The 24,597-nt window shown below is 54.3% G+C and overlaps 1 protein-coding gene across 1 annotated transcript in view; it reads right to left on the reverse strand.

Moving 5' to 3' along the window:
• GLP1R (glucagon like peptide 1 receptor) overlaps positions 1–24,597 on the reverse strand; it is a 32,568-nt gene that overhangs the window by 4,482 nt on the left and 3,489 nt on the right. Inside the window, exons 2-11 of the mRNA XM_082412548.1 lie at positions 20,130–20,226; positions 18,995–19,102; positions 11,513–11,631; positions 11,059–11,165; positions 7,214–7,367; positions 6,509–6,668; positions 1,695–1,755; positions 1,088–1,157; positions 879–967; positions 398–536 (exon numbers count right to left, since the gene is read on the reverse strand). Coding sequence (XP_082268674.1) covers positions 398–536; positions 879–967; positions 1,088–1,157; positions 1,695–1,755; positions 6,509–6,668; positions 7,214–7,367; positions 11,059–11,165; positions 11,513–11,631; positions 18,995–19,102; positions 20,130–20,226 — 1,104 coding nt within the window. The remainder of the gene's footprint in view (positions 1–397; positions 537–878; positions 968–1,087; positions 1,158–1,694; positions 1,756–6,508; positions 6,669–7,213; positions 7,368–11,058; positions 11,166–11,512; positions 11,632–18,994; positions 19,103–20,129; positions 20,227–24,597) is intronic.

Genomic DNA, 24,597 nt, shown 5'->3' on the forward strand with positions numbered 1-24,597 from the left:
ACTATGTGACCTGGAAAATCTCATTTTAACATCTCTGAGCCTCAGTTTCCTCCTTTGGAAAATGGGATAATCCTGCACACCTGGGATTCTGCGAGGATTAGCTGCACAATGTATGTAAACACCTGGCAGGGTACCCGCCGCCAGCTAGCAGCCCAGTGGACAGCAGTTGCCATGCCAGGCTGGGTGCCCTCAGCGACATCCGGGAAGACTTCCTGTCCAATGTGCTCATACAGAAGACTGTCCCGGGTGTCAGCATACCTGGGGACTCTGGCTCTGCTCCAACCACATAACCTGGGTAAGGGCCACTTTCCCCCCGGGCCTCAGGCTGCCTATCTACATGATACAGGCTGGTCCCCGCCCCATCCCCACCCTGGGACTGCTCGAGGGAGGCGGTCACCTGGAAGGAGGTGAAGGAGAGCTCTGTGAACAGCTTGATGAAACGCAGCATCCCCCGGGCGTGCTCGTCCATCACGAAGGCGAAGATGACCTCGTGGGTCCCCAGCAGGGGGATGAGGGTCAGCGTGGACTTGGCCAGCCTGGGGGCAGGGTGGAGGTGGCATTCTGGACCTCTCCCGTGGACTCTCCTCCCTGTTCTGTGCCCCCAACCCCCGCCAAGCCCTGGTATCTCGGTCACAGACATCCTCCCCCACCGAATACACTGGGACAGGCTGCCTGGAGGGGAGGAAGTAGAGGTGGAGACCCCCAGAAGCCCAGGAGCTGCCAAGGTACAGGGGTGAGGGCAAGGCTTGGGGTCCCAGGCCAGGCCTGGGTGGAGGAAGAAAGATCACGTAGGGATCCAAGCTCAGCACCCCAGGATCTCTGACTCTGCCGGAAGGAAGGGCTGAGGGTGCCCAGCGAAGGCAGCTCAGTTACATCACCTGCACTTGGTGTCTGTCTTGCACATGAGATTGGCCTTCAGTTTGGACACCACAATGCAGATAACCCGGACAAAGATGAGGAAGTTCACCTGCAGGGCAGAGGGAAGGGCGGCTGGAGGCCCTCTCAAGACACCCTCTCTCCCCCCTCCTCCGCCCAGTGCCACCCGGGCCCACAGCAGCTCCCACTCCCACCCCACAGCGTCACTCACCCCGATGGCAAAGAGAATGGGCAGCCGGATGATGAGCCAGTAATTCATGTTGGAGTTCCTGGTCCAGCAGCTGCAGAGGAGAGACACACGGGCACCCGGTGGGACACACAGAGCCCCCAGCTCCCAGTGCAGGCACAGGGCACACAAAGACACGTGGGCATGCAAAGTGACACACACAGACCCACACAAACACTGCCATCAGGAGCTACCAGACAACCAGTCCCAGGACTCACACACACTCAGAGTCCTGAATACACATTCACACACAGAGATACGCACAGCCCCTTCATTAACCTACAGTCACACTCATGTGTGTACTCAGCATCAAACACAAAATAGCAGAAACGTTTCACTCACAGTTATTACAGAAGAACCTGCAGGGGGGTACCATGTACCCCACAGACCCAGCACTCTCGTCATCATACAATCCGGGGAGGGGGAGGGAGGGGAACTAGAGAACTAAATTCATAAATTTAGCTCCTGGTCCCTCAGTTTACCCTCCCAACAGGCAGCAGCTGCACACACCGGGGGCCAAGGAAACCCATGGGGTTTGAGGACAGGGACCTCAGCATACCCCTCACCCCCGTAGAGCAGGAAGGACACTCACCCCTCGTCCTCATAGAGGTACTTGACAATGCCCCAGGGGATAACAAACAGCAGGGGAACACCTAAGAGGAGAGAGGGAAAGAGAGAGGGGGGAGAGGGGCTGGCAGGCCAGAGCCACCGCTAGGCACACCCAGAGGCCTCTCCTACCAGGGCCTCTCCCGCCTCCAGCCCCTCTCCTTGCCTGGCCCCAAGCCACGCTTTCTGGCAGGTATGGAACTAGGCTGGTCTGGGTGCTTCGGAGAAGAGGCGGCAGGAACCACCCACCCCAACTCCCCAGACTCTTCCTTACAGGTCCCCACCACACTGGGGCTATGTCACAGTCCTCACAGCCCTCCCCCTCCCGTGGGCCAGGCACACTGTCAGGGCTGGCCCCCAGAGTCCTGGCTGAGACACAAGGACAAAGACACCCAAGTAGCGAGAGACGGGGCCAAAGAGTGGGGTAGGGAGGACATGCTGGACGAGGTGGGAACAGGCCAACTCTCTGATGCCACCCACCCCTGCATCGGTCCACCTGCCCATCTCAGTCAACTCCTCTGGGCACTGAAGCCCCTCCAGGCACCTGCCCCTACCCCCACGCCCCTGCACGTGGCTGGGCGGAAGCCTGGACAGGAGCCCTGTCCTTGACGCTGACAGCACAACTGACTGCACAGTGGCCACAGTAACAACAGCTACCACAACACTGCCCGCATGGCTGAGGCTGCATGGTGTGGTGGGCACCCTCTAGGATGGCCTCCAACCACCCCACCCCTGGTATTCCCACCCAGGTGCGGTCCACACTGTATCCAGATTGGTCGGTGTGACCAATAACGTACAGCAGAAGTGATGGCATGTCACTTCTGAGATTAGGCTATAAAAGACGGTCTTCAAAGGTTATAAAAGGCATGTCTTGGGCTCTTTCTCTCTTAATTTGATCACTTGCCCTGGGGGACACCAGTTGCTGTGTCATGAGGGCACTCAGAGATCCCCCTGTGGCAAGGGATGGAGGCCTCCAGCCAAAAGCCAGCCTGGACCTGAGCTTCCTGCCAACAACCTCGACAGTGAGCTTGGAAGTGGATTCTCCAAACTGTTAAGCCTTGAGATGACAGCTACCCTGGCTGACAGCTGAACTGCACCTCTCTTAGAGATCCTGAGCCCGAGGCACACATCTCAGTTGAACCCAGAATTCTGACCATAGAAACTGGGAGACATAATTGTTGTCTGAAGCAGCTAAATGTGGGGTCATTTGTTACACAGCATAGGTAACTAATACACTGGTTTCCAGTTCCTTGAGGACAAGGCCTCATTCATCTCCAGAGCCTCAGTGCTCATCTCATCTGGGAGTTCAGTATGTGTTTGTTGACTTAAAATTGGATTGTCCATCCTCGTGTGACAGATGAGAAGATGGATAGGCAGCTTAGGAGGACACAGGTGGGACTAGAACACAGGACTGCAATGCCACCACCCTCGATGGCATTCCGCACCAACTCTCTCCATGCCTGTCTCTATCGGTGCCTCTCAGGGATGGAGATGTGGGTGTCTGAGACTAGTAAGAGCGTGCATATTAAGGTGTGTGGACACGATGTGTGTGTGGTGGTAGGGGGTCCATGTGTATACATGTGTGGCTTCAGGGATCTCCCCCAGGAGCACATTTCCAGGGCAGAACCCAGTTAATTGCCTTTCCCATCACCATCACCCACATCCTCAGCACATGGATGTCCACTCAACATCAGCTACGGAGCAGCTCGTTCGCCTGGAGCTACTGTGCTTGACGGTGCAGACAGCTGGGGGAAGCAGAGCGGCTCACGACTGACCAGCGCTGTCATCAGATAGCTCTCTCCTTGGCCATTTATTTCTATATAATCCTGACCTCTCAGCATCCATGATGCTTTAGTAACAGGCCTTCATGAGACTGGACAAGAGGCAGATGGCCTCCAAAGGCTCTAGCACGTAGCGCAGAGCCTGCCACATAGAAGATGCCCAGTGAGAACGGAATGCATGACCCTGAGTGGGTCAGTGTATCAATGAGAGGAGGGAAGCTGTCCAGGCAAGAACATGCCAACACCCTGAGCCACCCACATGTCCGGAAACCTCCATCTTAGACACTCCCAGGCACCTGCTGGCCTTTCTCTGAGACCCCACTCCAGGACTGGGGAGCACACTCACGCTATCAGCCAGACCTGGTGAACTTCACTCATTCATCAGCATCTCCTTAACAAAGTCTTTAAAAATGCAGGTACAGGGAAGCCCTGGTGGCGCAGTGGTTAAGAATCCACCTGCCAATGCAGGGGACACGGGTTCAAGCCCTGGTCCGGGCAGATCCCACATGCCACGGAGCAGGTAAGCCCGTGCACCACAACTACCGAGCCTGTGCTCTAGTGCCCACGAGCCACAGCTACTGAGCCCACATGCCACAACTACTGAAGCCCGCGTGCCTAGAGTCCGTGCTCCACAACAAGAGAAGCCACCACAACGAGAAGCCCGCGCACCGCAACGAAGAGTAGTCCCCGCTCTCCACAACTAGAGAAAGCCTGCGTGCAGCAACGAGGACCCAACACAGCCAAAAATAAAATAATAAAAAAAAAATGCAGGCACAGCTCTGCCACCTGCAAAAATGACACACTCCCTGCTGGCTTCATCCTTCTCCTGTTTAGAAAATAAACAAGACAGGCTGGAGAAAAAAGCTTGAACTAAGACACACAGAACTGGCTCTGAGAAGTAATGATTCCCTCGTCCATCACTTGCCTCCCTCCTGTGCAGCCTCCTTGTGGTGGGTTATGGGGGCACCCGGCCGCCCGTGGACGGCAGCAGAAGCTGACATGCCTTTTGGGGGTTCCCCCAATGTGTCAGAGTCCTAATTTTAATTCTTACATTTGCATATGAAGCTAAAAGTTGTTTCCTGAGCATCCCAACTTGGGCCAAGCCTCTTGACATCACAACAGAGTTCTGGGCTCTCTGTGAGTCTCTCTCTCTGTCCTTCTGTCTTTGTCCCTGTGTCTCTCTCTGTATCTCCCCATCCCAATTCCTCAAGAAAAGGACATTATGATTGGGAAGTGGGGTGTCCCCTGGGTCCTGCCCTTTTGCCTCCTCAGACTCTTGAGCCCCCAGCTGGGGCGTGAAGTGGTGGGAAAGGACTGGCACCCCCTTTCCCATTTCCTACTCAGAGACCTCCAGGACACTGCGTCCCCCACCCCAAACCCTCCACCAACCACCCACATGCCTCTGCACACATCACACCATCCCTTTGATTGTTCCTGCCCTCAGGTCACCATGGTGACAGCACTACAGTGCTGATGCTGTTTCCCAGAATGGACAGACATGCCCCCACCCTGAGGACAGCCTACCCAGGGCTCCCTTCAGTGGCCTAACTCCGCCCCCACCCCTAGCTAGCTGCAGGGCTCTCCAGCTGCCCACTGCCTGTTTGACGGCCCTAGCAGGATGAAGAGGCCTGGGAGGGGAGGAAGGCCAAGCAGGGAAGGGCTGGGCCCTGGTGGAGGAGGGAGGAAGGGTAGGAGCAGAAAGCTGTGTGCAGAGGCCAGGCCCACCTGCCCACCTGTGCAGAGGCCTGAGATTGCTCGGCCAGGCCCTCAGGGGCTAAAGAGATGCAGTGCAGCCCAGAGAACCTTGTGTGACAGGCGATGGGGCCCAGGGCCTGGGAGTCAGGAGGCCTGGTTCCAATGCCTGCTCTGTCTGTAAGGCCCTGCCGTCAGGACACTGATCACGTTAAAGCCCCTTTCAAGGTACTCTCAGTGGGACCGTACAGAATGAAGTGGCCTAAGAGCGTCAGCAACAAGGGATGAAGTGTGAGGACAGGGACGGGGAGGCCGAGAGGGCCAGAGAGAGCACAGAGCCAGGGGCCAGGCAACCCGAGGCAGCTTCCCGAGGGGGTGGGCTTGACCGGGCACAGCCTTGCAGAGGCTCAGGGGCAGGAGGCGACATCAAGGGAGGAGCATGGAAGTCCCCAGAGGTCAGGGGGCAGCCCGAGGCAGGCAAGAGGAGTGAGTGAATGTGTGGCAAGCGGGAGGAGGAAGGCAGGTCCTGTGGTGTGGGAGGCCCAGAGACGGGCCCGCTCCTGGCTCCATCCTGGGTGGGCACCCGTGGGCCCCTCAAGAGGAAGCGCTGTTGCATCTGCTTCCGGGGTAGAGGGTGGAGGTGAGGGGCTGCTAGGGTGGGTGTCTCGGCTCTTGCCCCATCCTACCCCTGTTCTCATCGGAATCCCACATGGCGAGAGGCAGAAGCACAACCAGAAATGTTCCAGCAAAAAAAAAGACACAATGGTTCTTGGCAGACTTTTTCGGCTAGAACACTTCCAGCCGGGCTCCAGGCACATCCAGGGTCCACCCTTTCCTCAGCTGGCTTCCGGCCGACCCCCCTGCCTTACTCGGCTCTCCTCTGAGCCATCCTCTTCATCATCATGTGACAGAGTCATAGCCCCTCAGCCCGCACCCCCAGGGACCCCCCCCGCCCCGCCGTGAGGCTCAGGACCCTCCATTTCCCTCAGGGGCTGGGTTGCCCAGGACTGGATGTGGGGCTCTATCCCCAAAGAGTCTTGGGAGGGGGGGAAAATCGGGTGAAGGCCTCTGCTTCCTTTAAGGGAGGAGAGTCAGGCAAAGGCGTGGGAATGGGGGACAATGGCTTGACAGCCCCATGGGCAGCGAGTCCTGTGCCCAGGAGGGGGTTCTCCAGTGGGCCCCATACCTTGGCCCAGCAGTGTCTGCTGAGTACCAAGTTGGCCTCCTGGGGTAGCCTGAAGGCAGCAATTCCAAGAGGGCTCAGGGTCTCCCACCCCCCCATGCTCAGTCGGGGCGGGGGAGTGAAATGAATGACAGCTGGCCTTACCCCAGCCTATGCTCAGGTAGAGCCTGAAGATGCGCTGCTCGGAGAAGACGGAGAGGGCCAGCAGCGTGTACAGGTACACGCCCTCCACCAGGAGCCAGTAGTAGTTGGCCGCCACGCAGTACTGCATGAGCAGGAACACCAGGCGGCAGCCCAGAGAGTCCTGGGGGCAGAGGAAGGGTCCCCAGGGGACAACAGCTCTGCCCCTGCCTCTCTTGACCCCGCTCCCAGTCCTGCCCCAGCTGCAATCCTGCCGTGGTGAAGGCAGGATGACAGAGCTGACAACTTCCAGCCGGAGCCGGTGTTAAGAACTCGACCTGCTTTAGCTCATCGGATCCTCACTATCCTGGATGGAGGAAATTAATATTATCCCCATACAGGTGAGAAAAACTGGAGTCCAGAGAAGTTAAATCACTTGCCTAAAAATTAGCTAGTTAAGAGGCAGACCTGGAATTCAAACCCAGGTCTGTCTCCAAAAAACCACTCGCCTGAGTCAAACAGAACTCCCTAAGGGCAGGGCAGTGACTCCCGTCTTAGGCTGGGGGCTCCCCAGGGTGGACAGCCTCTCCCATCAGACTGGGGGCTCCCTGAGGACCAGGCCTGGGAAGCTCTTGCCTTTCTTTGTACCAGGCCTGGGTGGGGTGGGGGAGACCAACTTTCAGGGACTGTCCACCCCCTCCCCAGGCCCTCCATGGACACACCACACACCTGGTAGGAAAGGAGCCCATCCCACTGGTGCTGCTGGGCGGCCGTGCTGTACATCCACTTGAGGGCTGCATCCTTGACGAAGACGGACAGGGCTCGGAGGATGAAGGATGCAAACAGGTTCAGGTGGATGTAGTTCCGGGTACAGTGCAGGTGTCTGCAGGAGAAAGCAGGGCCCCCCCCCTGGCACAACGGCCAACAGTTCTGCTCCACAACCCCCGGTTCTCAGGCCAAAGCACACCTCAGGCATGTGTCCAGCTCTGGGACCATGCTCCTGTCTTTCTTCCTCTGGATGCCCTTCTTCCCCATAACCTTGAAAATCCTTTGGGTCCAACTCAAATCCTGCCTGGCCATGAAGTCTTCAGCTGTGTGGTTACTGCCACCCCCAACCCTGTCCACACCCTATCTTTTCTCTGCTGCATCTTCTCTTCTACAAAGTCACGTGTAACCCAAGTGATTTGTGTGAGGACCACTTTCCCCACCGGGGACTTGCTTGGCTTCTTGATGACAGCCCATGTCTAATATGCCTCCAGGCTGCCTTACAGAGGCAGAGTGGGGCTAAGCATATGGCAGGAATTCTAAAAGTATTGGATACAACTTCAACATCCTTTCAGGTAAAAACACATAGCAAACTGGAAATATGAGGGCATTTCTTAACCCAATAAGGGCTATCTAGCCAAACAAGGAGCAAACATCACTCTTACCTGAAAATTTTTAGAAAGATTCCCTTTAAAATCAGGAACAAAATTAGGATTATCTAGCTGTAAGATCTACTTACATCACATCTACTCAACTTTGTACTACAGATCCTAGCTACTGTAAGAAGGCCAGGAGAAAAATGCGTAAGAATTGGAAATAAAGACACAAAACTGTCATCATTTGTAGATGACAGACGATCTTCATAGGAAATCCAAGAGAATCAACACACAAATTATTAGAACTAATCAGAGTTCATTCAGTACAGTTGCTGATATGTATGTTTATGTATATCAGCAATAAACAATTAAAAAGTAAATTTAAAAAATTCATTTGCACTATTTTTAATTGGCTACCTAGAAATAAGTCTAACAGAAGAAGGCACGATTTCTATGGAGAATACAGTAAAACTTGCTTAAAATTATTAAAGAAGATGCAAATTAATGGAAGATTCACCAGATTCATGGATAGAAAGACTATCTTGAAAATGTCTATTCTCCTCACAATAACCAATAAATTCAATATAGCTGTAATAAAAATTCCAACAGTTTTTTGATGGAAATGTTAAAAACTTATAAAGAAGAGCCAAGGGCCAAGAATATTCCAGACACTCCTAAAGAACCACAATGTAGGGGCCCTTGCTATAAGAAAACCAAGTTGTTTTTGTTTTTTGGCCACACCGCACGACATGCAGGATCTTAGTTCCCGGACCAGGGTTTGAACCCACGCCCCCCTGCAGTGGAGGCGTGCAGTCTTAACCACTGGATCGCCAGGGAAGTCCCAAGAAAACCAAGGTTTTTGGTGAATCTGTAGTGGTTAAGGCACCATAGCATAGGCAAAGGGACAGGTAACTAGACCAATGGAAAACAATCCACATGACAGAGACCCACTCAGGCACACATGATGCTTGCTGCATGGCAGAGCAGGCATTGCCATCAGTAAGTGGTCCTGATGCAATTAACTATATGTATACATGGAAAAATGAAATTAAATCTCTTGTTTTCACTACAGACAAAAATAAATTCCAGGTTCACCAAACCGCCATAAGGGATGTGCAAAACTTATGACCCTGAGATAAGGAAAGCTTTCTTAAACAAGACCATAGAGAAATTTGGCCTTTGGGAAAAAAAATTAATAAAGTTTTTTTATCAATGGGAAAAATGAATTTTTATCAATTGATAACACTTACTGATAAATTTTGTTTATCAATAAAATCAGATACATTGATATATTTCATTCCATTAAAATTAAGGACTTCTGGGCTTCCCTGGTGGCGCAGTGGTTGAGAATCTGCCTGCCAATGCAGGGGACACGGGTTCGAGCCCTGGTCTGGGAAGATCCCACATGCCGCGGAGCAACTAGGCCCGTGAGCCACAACTACTGAGCCTGCGCGTCTGGAGCCCGTGCTCCGCAACAAGAGAGGCCGCGATAGTGAGAGGCCCGCGCACCGCGATGAAGAGTGGCCCCCGCTTGCCACAACTAGAGAAAGCCCTTGCATAGAAACGAAGACCCAACACAGCCAAAAATAAATAAATAAATAAATAAATAAAAATTAAGGACTTCTGTGCATAAAAGGCACCATAAAGCGAGTGAAAAAATAAACCACAGCCCGAGAGGATATATCCTGGATTACTATCCAGAATATACAAGGAATGCCTAAAATAAAAAAAAAGCCAAATAAGCCAATAAAAAAGTGAGCAAAGGATATGAACAAGCAATTCACAGAATGAAACATAAAAAGTATGCTAGATCTCTCTAGGAATCAGTGATATGAAAATTAAAATCATAGTGAGATATTTCACACACTTCAGATTACCAACAATTAGGTCTGAAAATAGGAAATATTGGTGAGGATGTGAAGCCAAGGGAACTCTCATGTATTACCAGTAGGAGGGCAAACTGGCATGACCACTTTGGAGAATAACTTCACAACGCCTGATAAACTTGCAACAGCACGCTGTATTCAGACCAGGCAATTCTACTCAGAGGCATGTGCCCCTGGAGAAATGCACAAGGGGTCATGAGTAAGAATGTTCATTGTAGCAAGGTTTATAATTCAGAGAAGAAAAAAAAGAGAAACACCTCAAATGTCCATTAAAAGGATAACAAATAAATAAACTGTAATATATCATACAATGGAGTGACACTTAAAATGAATGAAACAGAACTGCCTGTATCAATGTGAATGAACCTCACAAAAACATAATGTCAGGCCAAAAGTAACTGCTGAAGAATATGTCCAACATGCCATTAAAATATGCAAACCCCACACTATATATTTGTATAGATACTTAGAAATGTGGTAAAAGTATAGAGAGGTGCGTGGGAATTATAAGTGGCCCCTCAGGGGTTCCCTCTGGTGAGGAGGGAGCATTACTCGGGGAAGCTTAACCACGCGGTGGGCTTTAGTTCTTGGCCTGGATGGTGTGTGTGCACAGGTGATCATAGTATCAGCCACTGTATTTTCAGATCTCTGAACATTTCATAATAAAAGGGGAGAACATTCTCAGTGAGTGCATTTATTAAGCACTGACTGTGTGCCCAGCCGTGACTGTGCCAGAAGCCATGGGGACCACAGGAGGAATGTCACCTCTCCTGTTCCTGCTGGCTGGTGTCCTGAGCTCCCTACCCTCGGAATCCCTCCTGCCCTTGAACCCAGCCCTCCTGGCCCACCGCCATCAGTGCAGAGGGCATGGGAAGAGCCTGGTACTCTGGAGGGAATGGCTCATCTAGGTTAGACCTAGGAAAGAAATTTTCCATGGGAGCTGACAAGCTCCAAAGAGAGCAGAATCTCTAACCCCCTGAGGTCTTGTCTAAAATCACACTGAATTCCCAATGATTTGTTACATATGCTCACCAGAGAGGACCTCCCCTACTCTTATCACCCACTGTTAAGGTGTGGGGCATGTGCTTTGTGTGTGCATGTGTAGTGTTTGTTTTTCCTTTTTTGCAGTATTATACGCACACATTTACACAGTACAGATTAGACTAAGTACACAGTGTCGTAGCCTGTGTTTTCAGCCTCATAGTCTATGGTGTGGGTTCTCTGGACATCTCTTAGGAGAGGAACCTGCTGCATTGCTGCTTCGGCTTGGTGCCCCCTCTTCCATTTGGGGACTGAACAGCAGGTAAGGCTGAAGCAGCCCCCTTACCTGAAGCCCAGGAGGATGGCTGAGGCGATGACCAATGCAGAGAAGGAGAGTGCGTAGCCCACCGTGTAGATGATGTAAAGGGACAGGAGCTGCTGCTCCGGGGAGTTCTGTGTGCACACGGGGGACACAGTGTACAAGGGGTGGCCCACAACCCTCCTCTCCCACATTCTTCTTTCCCACAGGACAGGGGCAGAGGTGGGGCCCCAACTCAGCCCCACTGGGATCCTGGAACTAAGAAAGAGAATAACCTATGGTGATGGTCCTCGGATTTCTAGGGCCCTGTTCCAAGGCCGGAGAGGTGAATGCACACCACCTCTGTCCAGAAAGCATGGTGTGCAAAGCCCGAGAGGCAGGGGGATGGGCAGATGGCCACAGACCAACTCGCCAGATGCCCAGGTCCCTGCTCCCATGAAGCTGGCACCCTGCTGCCCACTAGTTCGCCGGCTCAACTCACTCGGTCCCCTCGCTTGGACTCCTCGCACTCAGACAGGTCCCTCCAGGGCAGGCTCGAGTTGTCCTTGTGCAGCCACAGGCCATCGGTGGTGCAGAACCGGTACACGTGACCCTGCAGCACTGGGGCGGAGACACGCAGGAGCTGAGCCTCGGCCCAAGGCCACCTGCCCCTCACCCCTCTCCACCCTGGGGGCCACCCCAGCTGCCCCAGAACTGACCCCTCTACACACACACACACACACACACACACACATACACACACACACACACACACACTCGGGCCTTCCTCTCCTGCCATGTGCCTGTTTGGCCCACCCTCAGCCTTTCCTCTCAGCCACCCTGGAATGCAGCTTGATGAATTCACACTATAGAGATGAGACCACGCTAGCCCATTTCCACACCCTTGCCTCAAATCGTGGTACGGACAAGGTTTGGTGCTGACGAGCAGTGGCCCCAACAGACCCACAGCCACCCTCTGAGACTGCTGATTCACAGAACTCAGGCCCCACCTTCTTGGGCAGAGCAGACCCCAGGAACAAAGTGGGCATAGAGCTCTTGAGAGAAAGAAGGAGACCCAGCCCCATCCTCAGGGAGCCCCGGTCTGAGGGGAGACACAGCCCTGCCCTTAAGAAGTTCTAACCTGATGGAGGAGACCCAGTCCTATTCTCAAAGATCACCTGATTTAAAAGGAATACATAGTCAATGGCAGAGACATAGCCCTTAGAGACCCTCTGTTCAAAGGGGTAGTGGTGGGGGGAGGGAAGACCAGCTCTTCCCTTCAAGTAGCTCCAAGTAGCTGGAGATGGAGACTGTCCTTGGAGACCTCCCAGTCTGAGAGTGGGGAGACATCCAGCCCCTGGCCTCAAGGAGCTCCCAGTCTGAAGGAGGAAGGAAGCACAGTCCCTGGCTTCAGAGAATCAAGACTCTCACAGAAAACAAAAACCAAAAAATGCAGAAAGGAATAACATAAATGCAAACCGAGAGAGATCAAACACAGGCCCAGCAGAGCTGGGGGTGGGATGTCCCTGTGTCCACTCACATCCCGCCTGGGCACCTGGCGCTGAGGCGACCACCCTGCCGTGCCTCACTCTCCACCTACCCAGGGAGGGGGGTGGCTTGTGGCCCCAAGTTTGCAGGGAGATCACAAGAGGGGACAGGGGATTACCTGTGTCTGAGAGGAAATGTAAGTCTGACCCCAGGGCCAGGAAACTGGGGACAAAAGTGGGGAGAGATTTAGCACAGGGGGATCAAGGAGGGGAGCTGGAGCCAGGACGAATTTTAAAAGATTTAAAAATTCCAAAGGGCAAAAGATTTTAAAGACCAGCCTCCCAGCTGTGGGAAGAAGGCTCAGCGTGAAGGAGGGAGCACGGAGAAGCCGCGAGGCCCTGGCTGGCAGTGGCTGCTCAGAAGTTTCCAGGTGGAGAGGCAGCAGTAAGGACAGGTCTGTGGCAGAGAATCATTAACATGAGCGCCTGACGGCAGCAGCATCAACCCCAGTGCCCACAGCACCAGGGCCGGGAACGGACGCACCATCTAGGACGGGGCTGTATTTCACAGATCACAAACCATCAGCCTGCCCACTGCTGCCATATGCCAGGACACCTTCACTCTAGGGGCCAGGGACAGCTCTCTGCCCGCACGGTCAGGCACCTGCAGGGCCTGCCAGTGGGACCCTTGTCCTCCCTGAGCCGGTCCCTGGCTCCCGGCTCACTCTCCCCTTTCTCCACTCCCTTTCAGAGACCCTGACCCGCTTCAGGAGACAGAAGTTATCTGGTAATACTGTGGGGTGAGTCAGCTTGCGGCATCACTGCTTCTAGAAGAAACTGCATTTTAAGAGACTTCCCCAGGAAGAGGAACAAAAGCCTGAAAATCTAATGATGGGACTTCGGGCAGCGGGAGGAGCAGTGTCCCAATAGCCCCCTGACGCATTTATGAACAAAATCAGGAAAGGCCAAAGGCAGAGAAGGGGAGGTACCAGGTCTGACTTAAGCAACTAGAAGGGCCCCCAAATGTCTCTCTTATCTGCTGCGTGGATGCCTGGAATTCTTCACCAGGGGTTGAGTCTTCTGATGTAAGAGCAAAACCAGACTTCAGGAGTCGATGACCCCAGAGCAGTGATGGGGATCTGGCCTGACTCCATGGAGAGTGAGACAGATATCAGAACCTTCTCTGGAAACCCGTTTAGATGGCAGGAAATGGGGAGAAAAGAGGAGGCAGAGGGGCCAGGGGGAAGGGAGAGGACATCGCAAAGGGGCCCAAACTGTCGAAGCACCATGTACCCAGGACGCAGCCCACAGCAGTGTGACCCTAGTAACAGCCACTTGCCACAGCTGGCACAGGGTCTGGCATACAGGAGGCACTCAAATTGATGTTTTCCTTCCTACATGCTCCTTTTGAACCCTCTCTGCAGGCTGCTCACTCACAGATATCAGGTTTTGAACACCTGCTGTATGCCTGACACCTTTGAACATCACGACCACCTTACAAGGTAGGCACAGCAAATCCCACTTTACAGATGAAGCAACTGAGCCTCTGAGAGGCCAAGTGACTTGCCCAAGGTCATCCAGCCAGGAAGCGGCAGAATCAAGATTGCAGCCCTCAGCTCTTGGCCTCCAGAGGCCAAAAGTCAGCAGCCAAATTCACTGCTAACAGTCCACAATGGCCATGTGCCATTTATCTGCCCTTCCTCCAGGCTTGGATTTGCCAACATTCAGCATCCTCCCAGCAGGTCCTCTTGCCAGTTTGGGCCCCCGGCACCCTGCCACTCCTGGGCCCTCTGCTCAGGGCAAGCTGGGAGGGTAAGGAGGCAATGTGTGCACAGATGTATGTGTTACTGGCACAGTGTCAAGAGATCACTGCGTCCCTACGAAGCTCAGTGAGCCTATGTGAGTGCGTCTGTCAATTATCCTTCATTAGCAGCAAATATGAAAAGCCAGGGCTGGTTCCTGGCCAGGTTGTGGTCCCCAGGTGCCCATCTTGGCTGGAGATGGGGTGGGTCTGGGCACAGCCCGGCTTATCAGCCCAGCTTTATCTGGCCCAGGTGCTGCTGATAAATCATAGCCAGAGGCTTGGTTCTGGTCTTGTCAACACCAGGAAGCAGCCGGCCGCATGCCAGGAGGCCTAGGGATATTTCATTAAGTCAGACCCTGGTGCTGGAACTAAAACCCCCAATTAAACACTTCCCCTCCCGGAAACCGCAGCGGCGTCTGTAATCAAGCTAACAGCCGCCCTTCCACGTGGACGCGGGCACACAGGGCTGTGGAGAGCCACTCATGAATCCATTAGCTCCTGCATCCTGGCAACAGCAATGGCCAGCACGGACTCCTGGGCCCCATCTCCTGGGCCGGGAAGCCAAGATTCAAAGCGGGCAGTCATAGGCCCTCCCCAGAGTGCTGGAATGAGGGTCAAAGGCAGGGCTCGAATTGAAGGTGTCCACTTGGAGTGGGGGTGAGGGGCAACGCATCACATCACGGCCTAGGAGAAGGAGCTCGGGTTCTGAACGACAGACTCAAGGTCAATCCTGGTTCTGCCCTCAACCAGCTATGGGACCTTGGGCAGACCTCCCCATGTCTCAGCTTCCTCATCTGTAAAATGGGAACCATATAACTTCCCAGGTCTGTGGTGTGAGGATTAGGAGATAAAGCATGTGAAGTGCCTGGTACCTGGTTGGTCTTCAAAACAGAGTCACAGTGAAAGACCTGCTGCCACCCCCCCGCCCCCACCAATTCCTCAAAAGAGTACCCCTTCACTGGGGGCGGGCTGGAGCTTAGGACACCACCTCAGCCGGAGCTCCTCCAGGGCCAAGCTGGGGCCTCAGTTTCCCTCTAGCAACCCCAGCCTGCTGTAAAAGCTCAAGGGAGGCACCTGTCAGAGTTTCCAAGAATTGTGAGTTATAGACAATTTTTAAAACATTTTATGACTCTCCTATAATTAGAACCAAGCTAACATGTAGGGATCAGGAGAGGGTGCAGCTAATGAGACTGGAATGATTTGTAATGAGCAGATCAGCTGTTTGTGGTTAAACAAGGCTGCTGGAGGGCCCTTGGGTGGCAACAGGCTCTCTGAAGCCACTCCAGCCTTCTGGTTTACAGAGAAAATCTTGTGGACGCAAGGCATCTCCTTTGAACACCTTCCTTCCTTGACTCACCTGTTCCCACCCTCCCTGTGCAATCCCCAATTCTGAATTAGAGGGGTCAGAATTCAAGGACTTGGCTGGCTTCCCTGGGACACTGTATAGTTCTGAGGCCTGGCCTGGCCCCATCTCTGAGTCTGACATCCTCCCTCCCTGGAGGGCACTCTTTCCCCCTTCTCCATCTGCCTGTTCTTCCAGGCCTGGCCCCGATATCACCTCCCTCTGGAAGCCTTCCTGGTGCCACACCCCAGGCAGAAGAGGTGGCTCTGACCTCCCTCAGCACCACTTCCCAGGCCCCTGAGCTGACCTCTTCAGCCCCATGGGGAAGGTCACCCCTTCTCCCCAACGCCCACATACTCACACACCCCTAAGGTCTCACTGACATCCCCAGCTCCTGACACAGACCTGCCCCGGGGAATTGTTCTGAATTTAATTCTTTCTCTAGTCACTCATTCCTCTGCCCTGCTCTGCACCCCAGAAGGCTGACCCCTGTGGACAGCATCGCTTGGGTGCTTTGCCCTCCGCTGGGTTTGGCCACTGGGAGGCACCAGCAGAAGGTAGGAGGGCGGAAGGAGAGAGAGGCTGGGGTATTTCTCCCTTGCTCCCTTCTTGCCTTGATTCTGAGGTTCTGGCAGTGGCTTTGCCCCTCTGTGGCCAAGGCCCTGACCTGCTGGTGGCCTCTCCATCACCACGACCTCCAGCTGTTCCTGCCCCACTTGGGTCTAGGGATGCTAAAGCACTTGGATCTAGGGACCACTGTTGTGGTCCTTGGCGCTTTATGTACCTTTTTGGCCCCTTAACCCTGCCCAGCCTCTGAAGTGGCCCCTCCATTAAATTCTTTACAGATTCCCAGCTGAGTGTGTTTTCTGCCAGGACCCTGCCTGAGACCTGTCCCCCTTGCTTCTCCCCACTTCAAACTCCCACTATGACGTTTTTCCACAGTCTACCCCCTTGATCAGCCCAAGAAAGTTCCAGAACTGTCCCCTTCCTGCTCCCCCATGCTCTGGGAGGGGGTGAGGGAAGCCCCTAGTGCCAGCTTCTGCCAAGGAGAACAGCCAGGACAGCCCAGAGACAGCAATTATGCTGCAGGAGCCCACGGTGGGTGTCTCTGCAGGTCCCTAACTCAGAGAGAGGGGAGAGGGAGGCAGAGTCTGTGATCCCATGTGTCAGCAAAGGGAGTGAATTAGCTTGGTGAGTCAGGGGAGGGGGGCGGGGGCTGGCAAGGGGCCTGCACAGTGGCCGTTATCTTCACGGAGAAAGCAATAAAACCGTGTTCGCTCATAAACGGGCACCACCAGGACCTATTTCCTGCTCAAATAAAATTAAAGGTGATGGATGGAGCCGCGAGCGGCAGGCAGAGCTGGGGGCAGCTTAGTGCTGAGTGATGGGCCCTGTCCTGCGCCTGGCTCCCTGGGGTCTAGAGGCCCGGCCCCAGCTGGACAGGCAGCCAGTCCCAAACCACTGGGGAGCAAGGAAAGTGTGCGTATTGCGGGAAGTGGGCGAGGTAAGTCAGGCAGGTGGAAGAAATTAACAGCAACCATTTTTCAAGAACCTACAATCCTCCCAACACCCCCATCACCTGGCTTTATCCCATCTCCCACACGGCAAGCTGAGGCACAGAGAGGTCTAGAAATTCACTCAAGCTCACACAGCCACTCAGAGCAGCCTCAGGCAGAACCATAAGATTGTACAACTCAAGTTTTTCAACTCCAGGGAGAGGGCAGGCAGCTCACTGCCCTCCCTCGGGGTGTGCCCAGCCAGCAGAGGCCCAGGCCACTCGCCTGTCCCCATGCCCAGAGCCACGTGCACAGGAACACACACACATGCACACATACGTGCCCGCACGCTGGAGGAAGCCTGGTGTTGCAGGGAAACATGCTTACTCTAAATCAGACTCCTCGGCTTATTCCTGGGTCTGCTACTCACTCGCTGTGTGAGCTTGGAAAAGTCACTTAGCATCTCTGTGCCTCAGTTTCCTCCTCTGTAAAAGGGGAGGGTCACCAGAGTGCTTGCCTCGCAGGGTTGTTGTGAGGATTAAATGAGCGTAGGTGTGTAAAGTGCTTACAGCTGGCCGCGGAAATGCTGCGTGAAGGGCACTGATCCGCTCTGTGTCTTACGCGGGTGCCTGCCTCTTTCCAGGCCCAGGCTCTCCCCGTGCACCTCAGGGTGGGGTGGGTATACTGGGAGGGAACAGCAGGAGAGAGTCTCCTCAGGACTCCTGCCTGGGCTTCATCTGACTCCAGTCCTGTGTTCTGAGGTGAAGCTCACACCGGGCCCTGCCAGGTGCCCTGATGTTCCACTAAGGGGCTGCCTCTCCCAGGAAGCCCTCTAGCTTCCCAGAGTATGACCTCAGTCTCACACTTGCTTCTGGGCCAGTTTCTGCTTGGTCTCAGGCCCCTTCAGTGCACTGTAATTAAGAGCACCAGCTGGCTTCAAATCCTGGCCCTGCCATTTACCACGTCATCTGGAGCGAGTGACTTAAACTTTCTGGGGCCTCAGTTTCCCTATCTGTACAAAACAAGCATACCCACGGGGCAGTTGTAAAGATTAAATGAATACTCGGCTTTTAGGGCAGGACTGGGCACATAGCAGGTACTTAACATCATTATTATAAAGCAGTACCCTTTCTCCCTTCCTGAGACTGTGGGCTCTTTGAGGCGAGGGCGCTTGTCTCCTGTTAGCCTCCCTGGTGCCTGGGACAGGTGGGTGGGTGTCGGGGGGCACATTAACTCCCCCTCCAGTCAGAGCTCCCCCTGCAGCCTCTGTAGATCTCTGTACTCCAAAGAGTTACACCTTCCCCAGTGCAGGCTGTCCCCTGCAGACAGGAGTGAGCCGGGGAGGGCTTGGGGGGCAACTTCACCAAGGCCCCGATCACTACTCCCTTCTGGGTTCATCTGAGCAGTGAATCCCTGAAGAGTCAGGAGGTGGCTACAGGCCACTACCAGGTGGGCGGCACCTACAAACACACACATTACACACACACACACACACACACACACACACACACGCACGCATCAGAGCAATGACACCTCTGAGTAACCCCACCCCACACTGAACCCCCAGGAACTGTTCCTACCTGACTCCTTTCCTGATGCAGGAGGGTGCGCTCATTTCTTTCTTAAGTCAGACGCCATGATTTCCCCGCAGACCCCACCTGCCAGGACGGGCCTCAGGCCCAGGTTACACCTGATGCCACCCCCTACTGCTCCCCACCCCCAAGGAAAGAAAGGCAGACCACCACGAGGAGGCCCAAAGACCTCCTGGAGCCGGGAGGCTGTGTCTCAGGGGAAAGGAGGCAGCACGAACCCCGCGCCAACTTCACTCCCACCCCGGGCGGGGCAGGGGACTCACCGCTGCTGGCCCAGGGCAGGTACCAGGGGCAGCTGACGTTCACGAAGGAGCCCGGCGGCCCATCCGGCCAGCAGGCATAGTCATCGAAGGTCCGGTTGCAGAACAGGCCTGGTGCAGCGGGACGATGGCATCTGAGTCCCAGGCTGGCCGGGGCACTTCCCCCCAAGTTCCCCACCAGAGAGGGTGCCCGGCAGAAACCTGTGCTCGGCTCACCTCCACTGAGGCTTCCTACCCACCCAGCATATTCTCACCCAGCAGGTGCCACTTATCAGCAGTGGGACTTGGAGCAAAGTACTTAAGTTCTCTGCTTTCTCACCTGGAAAATGGGGTTGATCCCCAGCCCACAGGGCTTTGTGGGGACAAACAGCACAGCTAGCATAGATAACTGAGCATAGTAAGTGCTCAATAAATGATCCTCGTGGGCCTGTTATTAAATTACACACCACGGATGAGGGGGACGGTAGCTCTCCAGGCTAAGATAACCCTCCTCAGGTGACTGGGTCATGACTGCAGCTCAGGACTGGAACACAGGCCTATCAATCCTCTGCTCTTTTTTTTTCTTTTTTTTAACATCTTTATTGGAGTATAATTGCTTTACAATGTTGTGTTAGTTTCTGCTGTATAACAAAGTGAATCAGCTATACGTATACATATATCCCCATATCCCCTCCCTCTTGCGTCTCCCTCCCACCCTCCCTATCCCACCCCTCTAGGTGGACACAAAGCACCGAGCTGATCTCCCTGTGCTATGCGGCTGCTTCCCACTAGCTATCTATTTTACATTTGGTAGTGTATATATGTCCACGCCACTCTCTCACTTCGTCCCAGCTTACCCTTCCCGCTCCCCGTGTCCTCAAGTCCATTCTCTATGTCACTCCCCCTAAACATTCATTACTCTAAGTACGTGGGTTGGGCCTCCTGCCCTGGCACAGGCCGGGAAGTGCTGAGGAGGAGGCAGAATAGAAAGGCCAGGTGTCTGCTCCTGAGGGGCCCCAGTCAGGGGCGAGGGGGGACACAGCAGCAACGAGGCCGCACCCCAAGGCATAGGGTGGATGAGGGGTCCTAGAGAGGCAAATGATGCCCAGCCAGGCGTGGGACCTCCCAGCGCCATGGGGAGCTGGTTGGGTGCACTCACCTGTGGCTGGGGGCGGAGCCTCGGTCAGGAAGCGCTGGCACTGGCGTCGGTATTCTCGCCATTTCTCCACTGTCTCCGAGAGGGACACGGTGGCACCCTGGGGAGAAGAAAGAAAAGGGGGCCCCTTAGGTCCAACCGACCTCTCTTTTATGCCCAATCCCCCCACACACACACTTGGTTTCTTGATCTCCAGGGGACCTTAGAGCCCCAAACTCCACAGGCTTTGGCCATCTCTGAAAGGGGGTGACAACACAAAGAGGGGCTCCAGGTGGATGTTTTTATATCTTTATCCCTCCCAGGGCATAGCCTGGGGTGTAGTAAATGTCCAGCCAGTGGCTACTGAAAGGACACTGTTGGGGGTGAGTGGGGGAAGGGCCACCGGCTGGGCGTGTGTCTCATTCATGGTTTCATCTGCCCTCACCCAGCAGAGAGAGTTCCTGAGGGCCCTGGGCTTTGTGACTGCCACGGGCTCCTTTCCAGCACCCAGTCAGCCTTCCTGCAAGGTTCTCACACTTTCGTCCACCTGTCTTGAAGGCAACACGCAGGCCCAGAGTGGGAGAGGGGCTCAGTCAAGGTCACACAGCACCCCAAGGAGCAGAGCTAAGGCTAGGACCTGGAGTCTCCCAGATCAGTGACTGTGACGGAGCAGTGGCAGGTGTGGGCTGAGGTGGGATTCAGTGCTGGTAATGCCGCCCACTAGCATCCCTCCTGCAAAATGCAGTCATGTTACCTGGGAGGTCAACATGACCCCCACCATCTCCTTGTAGCATAACAACACAGATCAAATATTCAGCTCTATCAACTGCAGGAGAAGTCCTGAGGACATGGGGTGAAGGGGTCAGAAAAGTTCCAGAACACAGAGATTGGGTCTGCAATGGGAGGGGTCCTCCTCTCTGTGAGTAGATAAGGTAACAGAACTGGCTTTTTAGCTGAGACCCAAGCAGATACACCCAAGTGAGAATTATCCATGTCCAGACATTTTAGTGTACTTCTTTAGATATGTCTGGGCACTATGTTTCCTTTTTATTTGTATTTTTTCCTGAACAGGCTTAAGATTATAAATATTCCTCCTTTAGAGCCTGCAGACACACAAATGACCAGGGAGCCCCTTGTACAAAATTTAGGACCTATACATAATTTAAAACAAAATTTCACTTTTTGAAATCACAAAAATATACATGCGTGCTGAAATTAAAACAGCTTCATTTTGGGAGCTTGCACCACCCTTGATGGGTGGTGCCCTAAGTACACTGGATCTGATTTCTGGGTAATTCTGCCCAGATTTAAGCTGCGTTGGGGCTTATAAGACACTTCCCATAAAGACACAGGTTGTCTTGGGCTCATCCCTGGTGGCACAGGAAGCCCTAGGGAGGGGACAAAGCTTGCTTGACAAGCAAGGGGACAGTCCTGGAGTGAGTGTGCTGAGGCCACAGGCAGAGCTACTTAAAAGACAGTGCTCTTCTGAGCGCAAAGGTCAAGTGTATTTTTTAAACAAATAAATAAGGAATCAAACCCAACAGCGAAGGCAGTCTCAGTTTTAGCTACAACTGAGGGGTCAGCACAGTTTTCACTAGCGCCAGTCCTGGTGGATCCACGCCCCCGACCCCTACCCGCTTTCCTTCTCCTCCACGGAATGCAGCAGCTGCTGGTGGTCAGGGCAGGGAGACCAGGGAGAAATCCCACCTGATCTCTCTAGGAGGAAAGCAGGCAGCAAGCAAGGTCGCTGCTGGGAACTGGGGCAGAAGGTGTGTCTGGGGCAGGGAGCGGGGACTGGGAAGCCCACGGGAACCAGAAGTCTCAGGGTGGGGATAAAGGCAAAGGACAGCACCAGGAGGGCCAGCCTGGCCAGCAGCACCCCAGAGAGCTTCGAGACAGAGGCAGCCCTGTCACCTGCTCGGAGCAGAGCCCCGGGCAAGAAACTATCTTCAGGGCTTCCCTGGTGGCGCAGTGGTTGAGAATCTGCCTGCTAATGCAGGGGACACGGGTTTGAGCCCTGGTCTGGGAAGATCCCACATGCCACGGAGCAACTGGGCCCGTGAGCCACAACTACTGAGCCTGCGCGTCTGGAGCCTGTGCTCCGCAACGGGAGAGGCCGCGACAGTGAGAGGCCCGCGCACCACGATGAAGAGTGGCCCCCGCTTGCCGCAGCTAGAGAAAGCCCTCGCACAGAAACGAAGACCCAACACAGCCAAATAAATAAATAAATAATAATTAAAGGTGCAAATAATTTAAAAAAAAAAGGTCAGGGCCTGATTGGTTTCATGCCCTTGCACCTGGCTCCCTAGATTAGGTATAATCTGTCTCCAAATCCAGAAAAAAAAAAAAAAAAAAAGAAACTATCTTCAGACGGGGGCTCCCTGAGGGCAGGGCTGTGTCGCCCTCAGGCTGGGGCTCCTTAAGAACAGGGGTTGTGTCCCCCCCTCAGATAGCTTCCTGACAATAGGGGTCCACCGTCTGCCTCCTGCCCCAGCTGAAGTTCTCCAAATACTGCTCACCGCACCCGCCTGCCCAAAGACACAAACTACCAGACCTCTGGCCTCTCCCCACCTGGCGTTTATGGAAGTAATACTGTGCCAGGCTCTGGGTGGGGGGACGGACTCGGGGGACATGGGGAGCGCAAAGATGAAGGCCAGAGCCCTGGCCTTAGAGAGTTCCCAGGCTACTCGGGGGTGGGGTGGGAGCAAATGCTCTTCAGGACACAGCAGAGAAGGCGGCGGTGAAAGTGCTCAGGGAACGGCTGGGGCAGGGCTCGGTGCAGACTTGAGAGCCCTGAGGGACGCCGGGGACTGGGAGCTGGGGTTGGCGGAGGGAAGGGGGGTAGGGAGAGACGGGGCCCAGCAAGGGCAGAGGGTGGGCATTTCAGCAGGAGGACCCAGCAGGAACGAAGGGGCAGAAGTGGGGACGTCGGTGCTCTGGTGAGCAAGCAGAAGACAGCCTTGCACTAATGTTCAGGAGAATTTTCTGGGCCAGGGAGAGAGCAGTAGGCAGGACCTGGGACAGATTTGAGGCTCCGGTCTGGAACAAGGCTGGGGTCACCCGGTGCAGCAGGGCCCAGGGGCTCAGGGGAACACAGTTACACAGAGAAGTTTGAATAGCCCTGGCTTTGGGCTCAGAGCCAGGCCTGATCCTGGCTCTCCCATAAATTAAGTTTGTGACCTTGTGCAAGAGTTTTAACTTCCAGCCTGAGCTCACACCTGCACAAATTGGGAATAACAATAGTCCCTACCTCCCCGTGAGCATTAAGTGAGTTAATGCTTAGAAGGGCGCCTGGCACGTGGAAAATCCACAGCCAACGGCAGCTGTCTTCGATTTCTGCTCTTGACAGGAGAGGACAGAGCAGACAGGGCAGCCAGACTTCCTGGGGAGTCCGGGTCCCACCCCTCCCTCATTTCTGGGATCAAAAAACTCCCAGCAGGAGGAAAGGAACATATTTTCCGGCCAAGGACCGATCATTCTGCTTAATTTGTGGCATCTTCCAGCTGCAACATAGCCATTAGCAAAGCCTCCATGCCCGAGGGCAAGGAACTGTGAGGAGGGGCAAGGCCCTGCCCACCAGCCTCCGCCCCATTTCATCCTCCTGTGACGTGAGTCCCCGCTCCAGGCCTGGTGAGGAGGGGCTGGGGGTGGTAAGTGGTGGGGAGGATGCAGTGGTGGAGGCCCCTGCCCCTCAGAGGCAGCAGAGCTGGCCGGGAGACCAGGGCAGCAGTGGGGGGCCCAGCGGACCAGGGTGAGGGCAGCTTGGCAGTTTTTAGAATCAGGACTCACCAGGCTTCATGGGAGTTCTCTGATGGGGGGGGTGAAGGCAAATGGGGACAATGCCTGGGGCGGAGTTTACAGTTAGGAGAGGGTGTCTCTCAGATTCAGGTGTTTGGGGAGGAAGCAGGAGGTGACAAAGAAGATGCCAGGAAGGAGTGGTGGGCAGGAGAGAGTACTGGACAGAGAGACACGTCCTTGGTTTAAATTCCAGCTCTGTCTGTTAACGTGGGACTGATGAGACAAATTTTAATCTTCTGGGACCTCAGTTTCCTTATCTGTAAAATGGGCATATCGTTCTTTTCAAAGAGTTCCTGTACAGATCCAGCAAGATAAAGTAGTGAAAACCTTTAGGAATTATCCAGCCCTGTACGAGTGAGCAATGTTCTAAGGAAGAAGAGCAGGAAGAGAAGGATGTGGAGAGGGTGAGGGGCTTTCCAACACCCTAGGACGGCACGCCTTCTCCAAACACTGGCTGCTAATGTGAAGAATTCCTCCGGCAGTTTCATTTCTCAGTGCATCAGATTCTTTCCTTTTCTGGGAACCTTTTTGATTGAGGGGAAGGAGGAAAGAGAGGCCACTAAGGTGGGAAAAATGGGAGAGGGCCTCCCCAAAGGAAAAAGAGGGCTCCAATGACAACTCTGGCGCCTCCCAACAGATGCAGCCCTGCATCTTCCCTGCAGCTCCTCCCAGGACCCCTGCCTCCTTCTTCTCT

Source organism: Balaenoptera physalus, assembly GCF_965194825.1.
Source record: "Balaenoptera physalus genome assembly, chromosome: 11".
In the NCBI taxonomy this organism is placed as follows: Eukaryota; Metazoa; Chordata; class Mammalia; order Artiodactyla; family Balaenopteridae; genus Balaenoptera; species Balaenoptera physalus.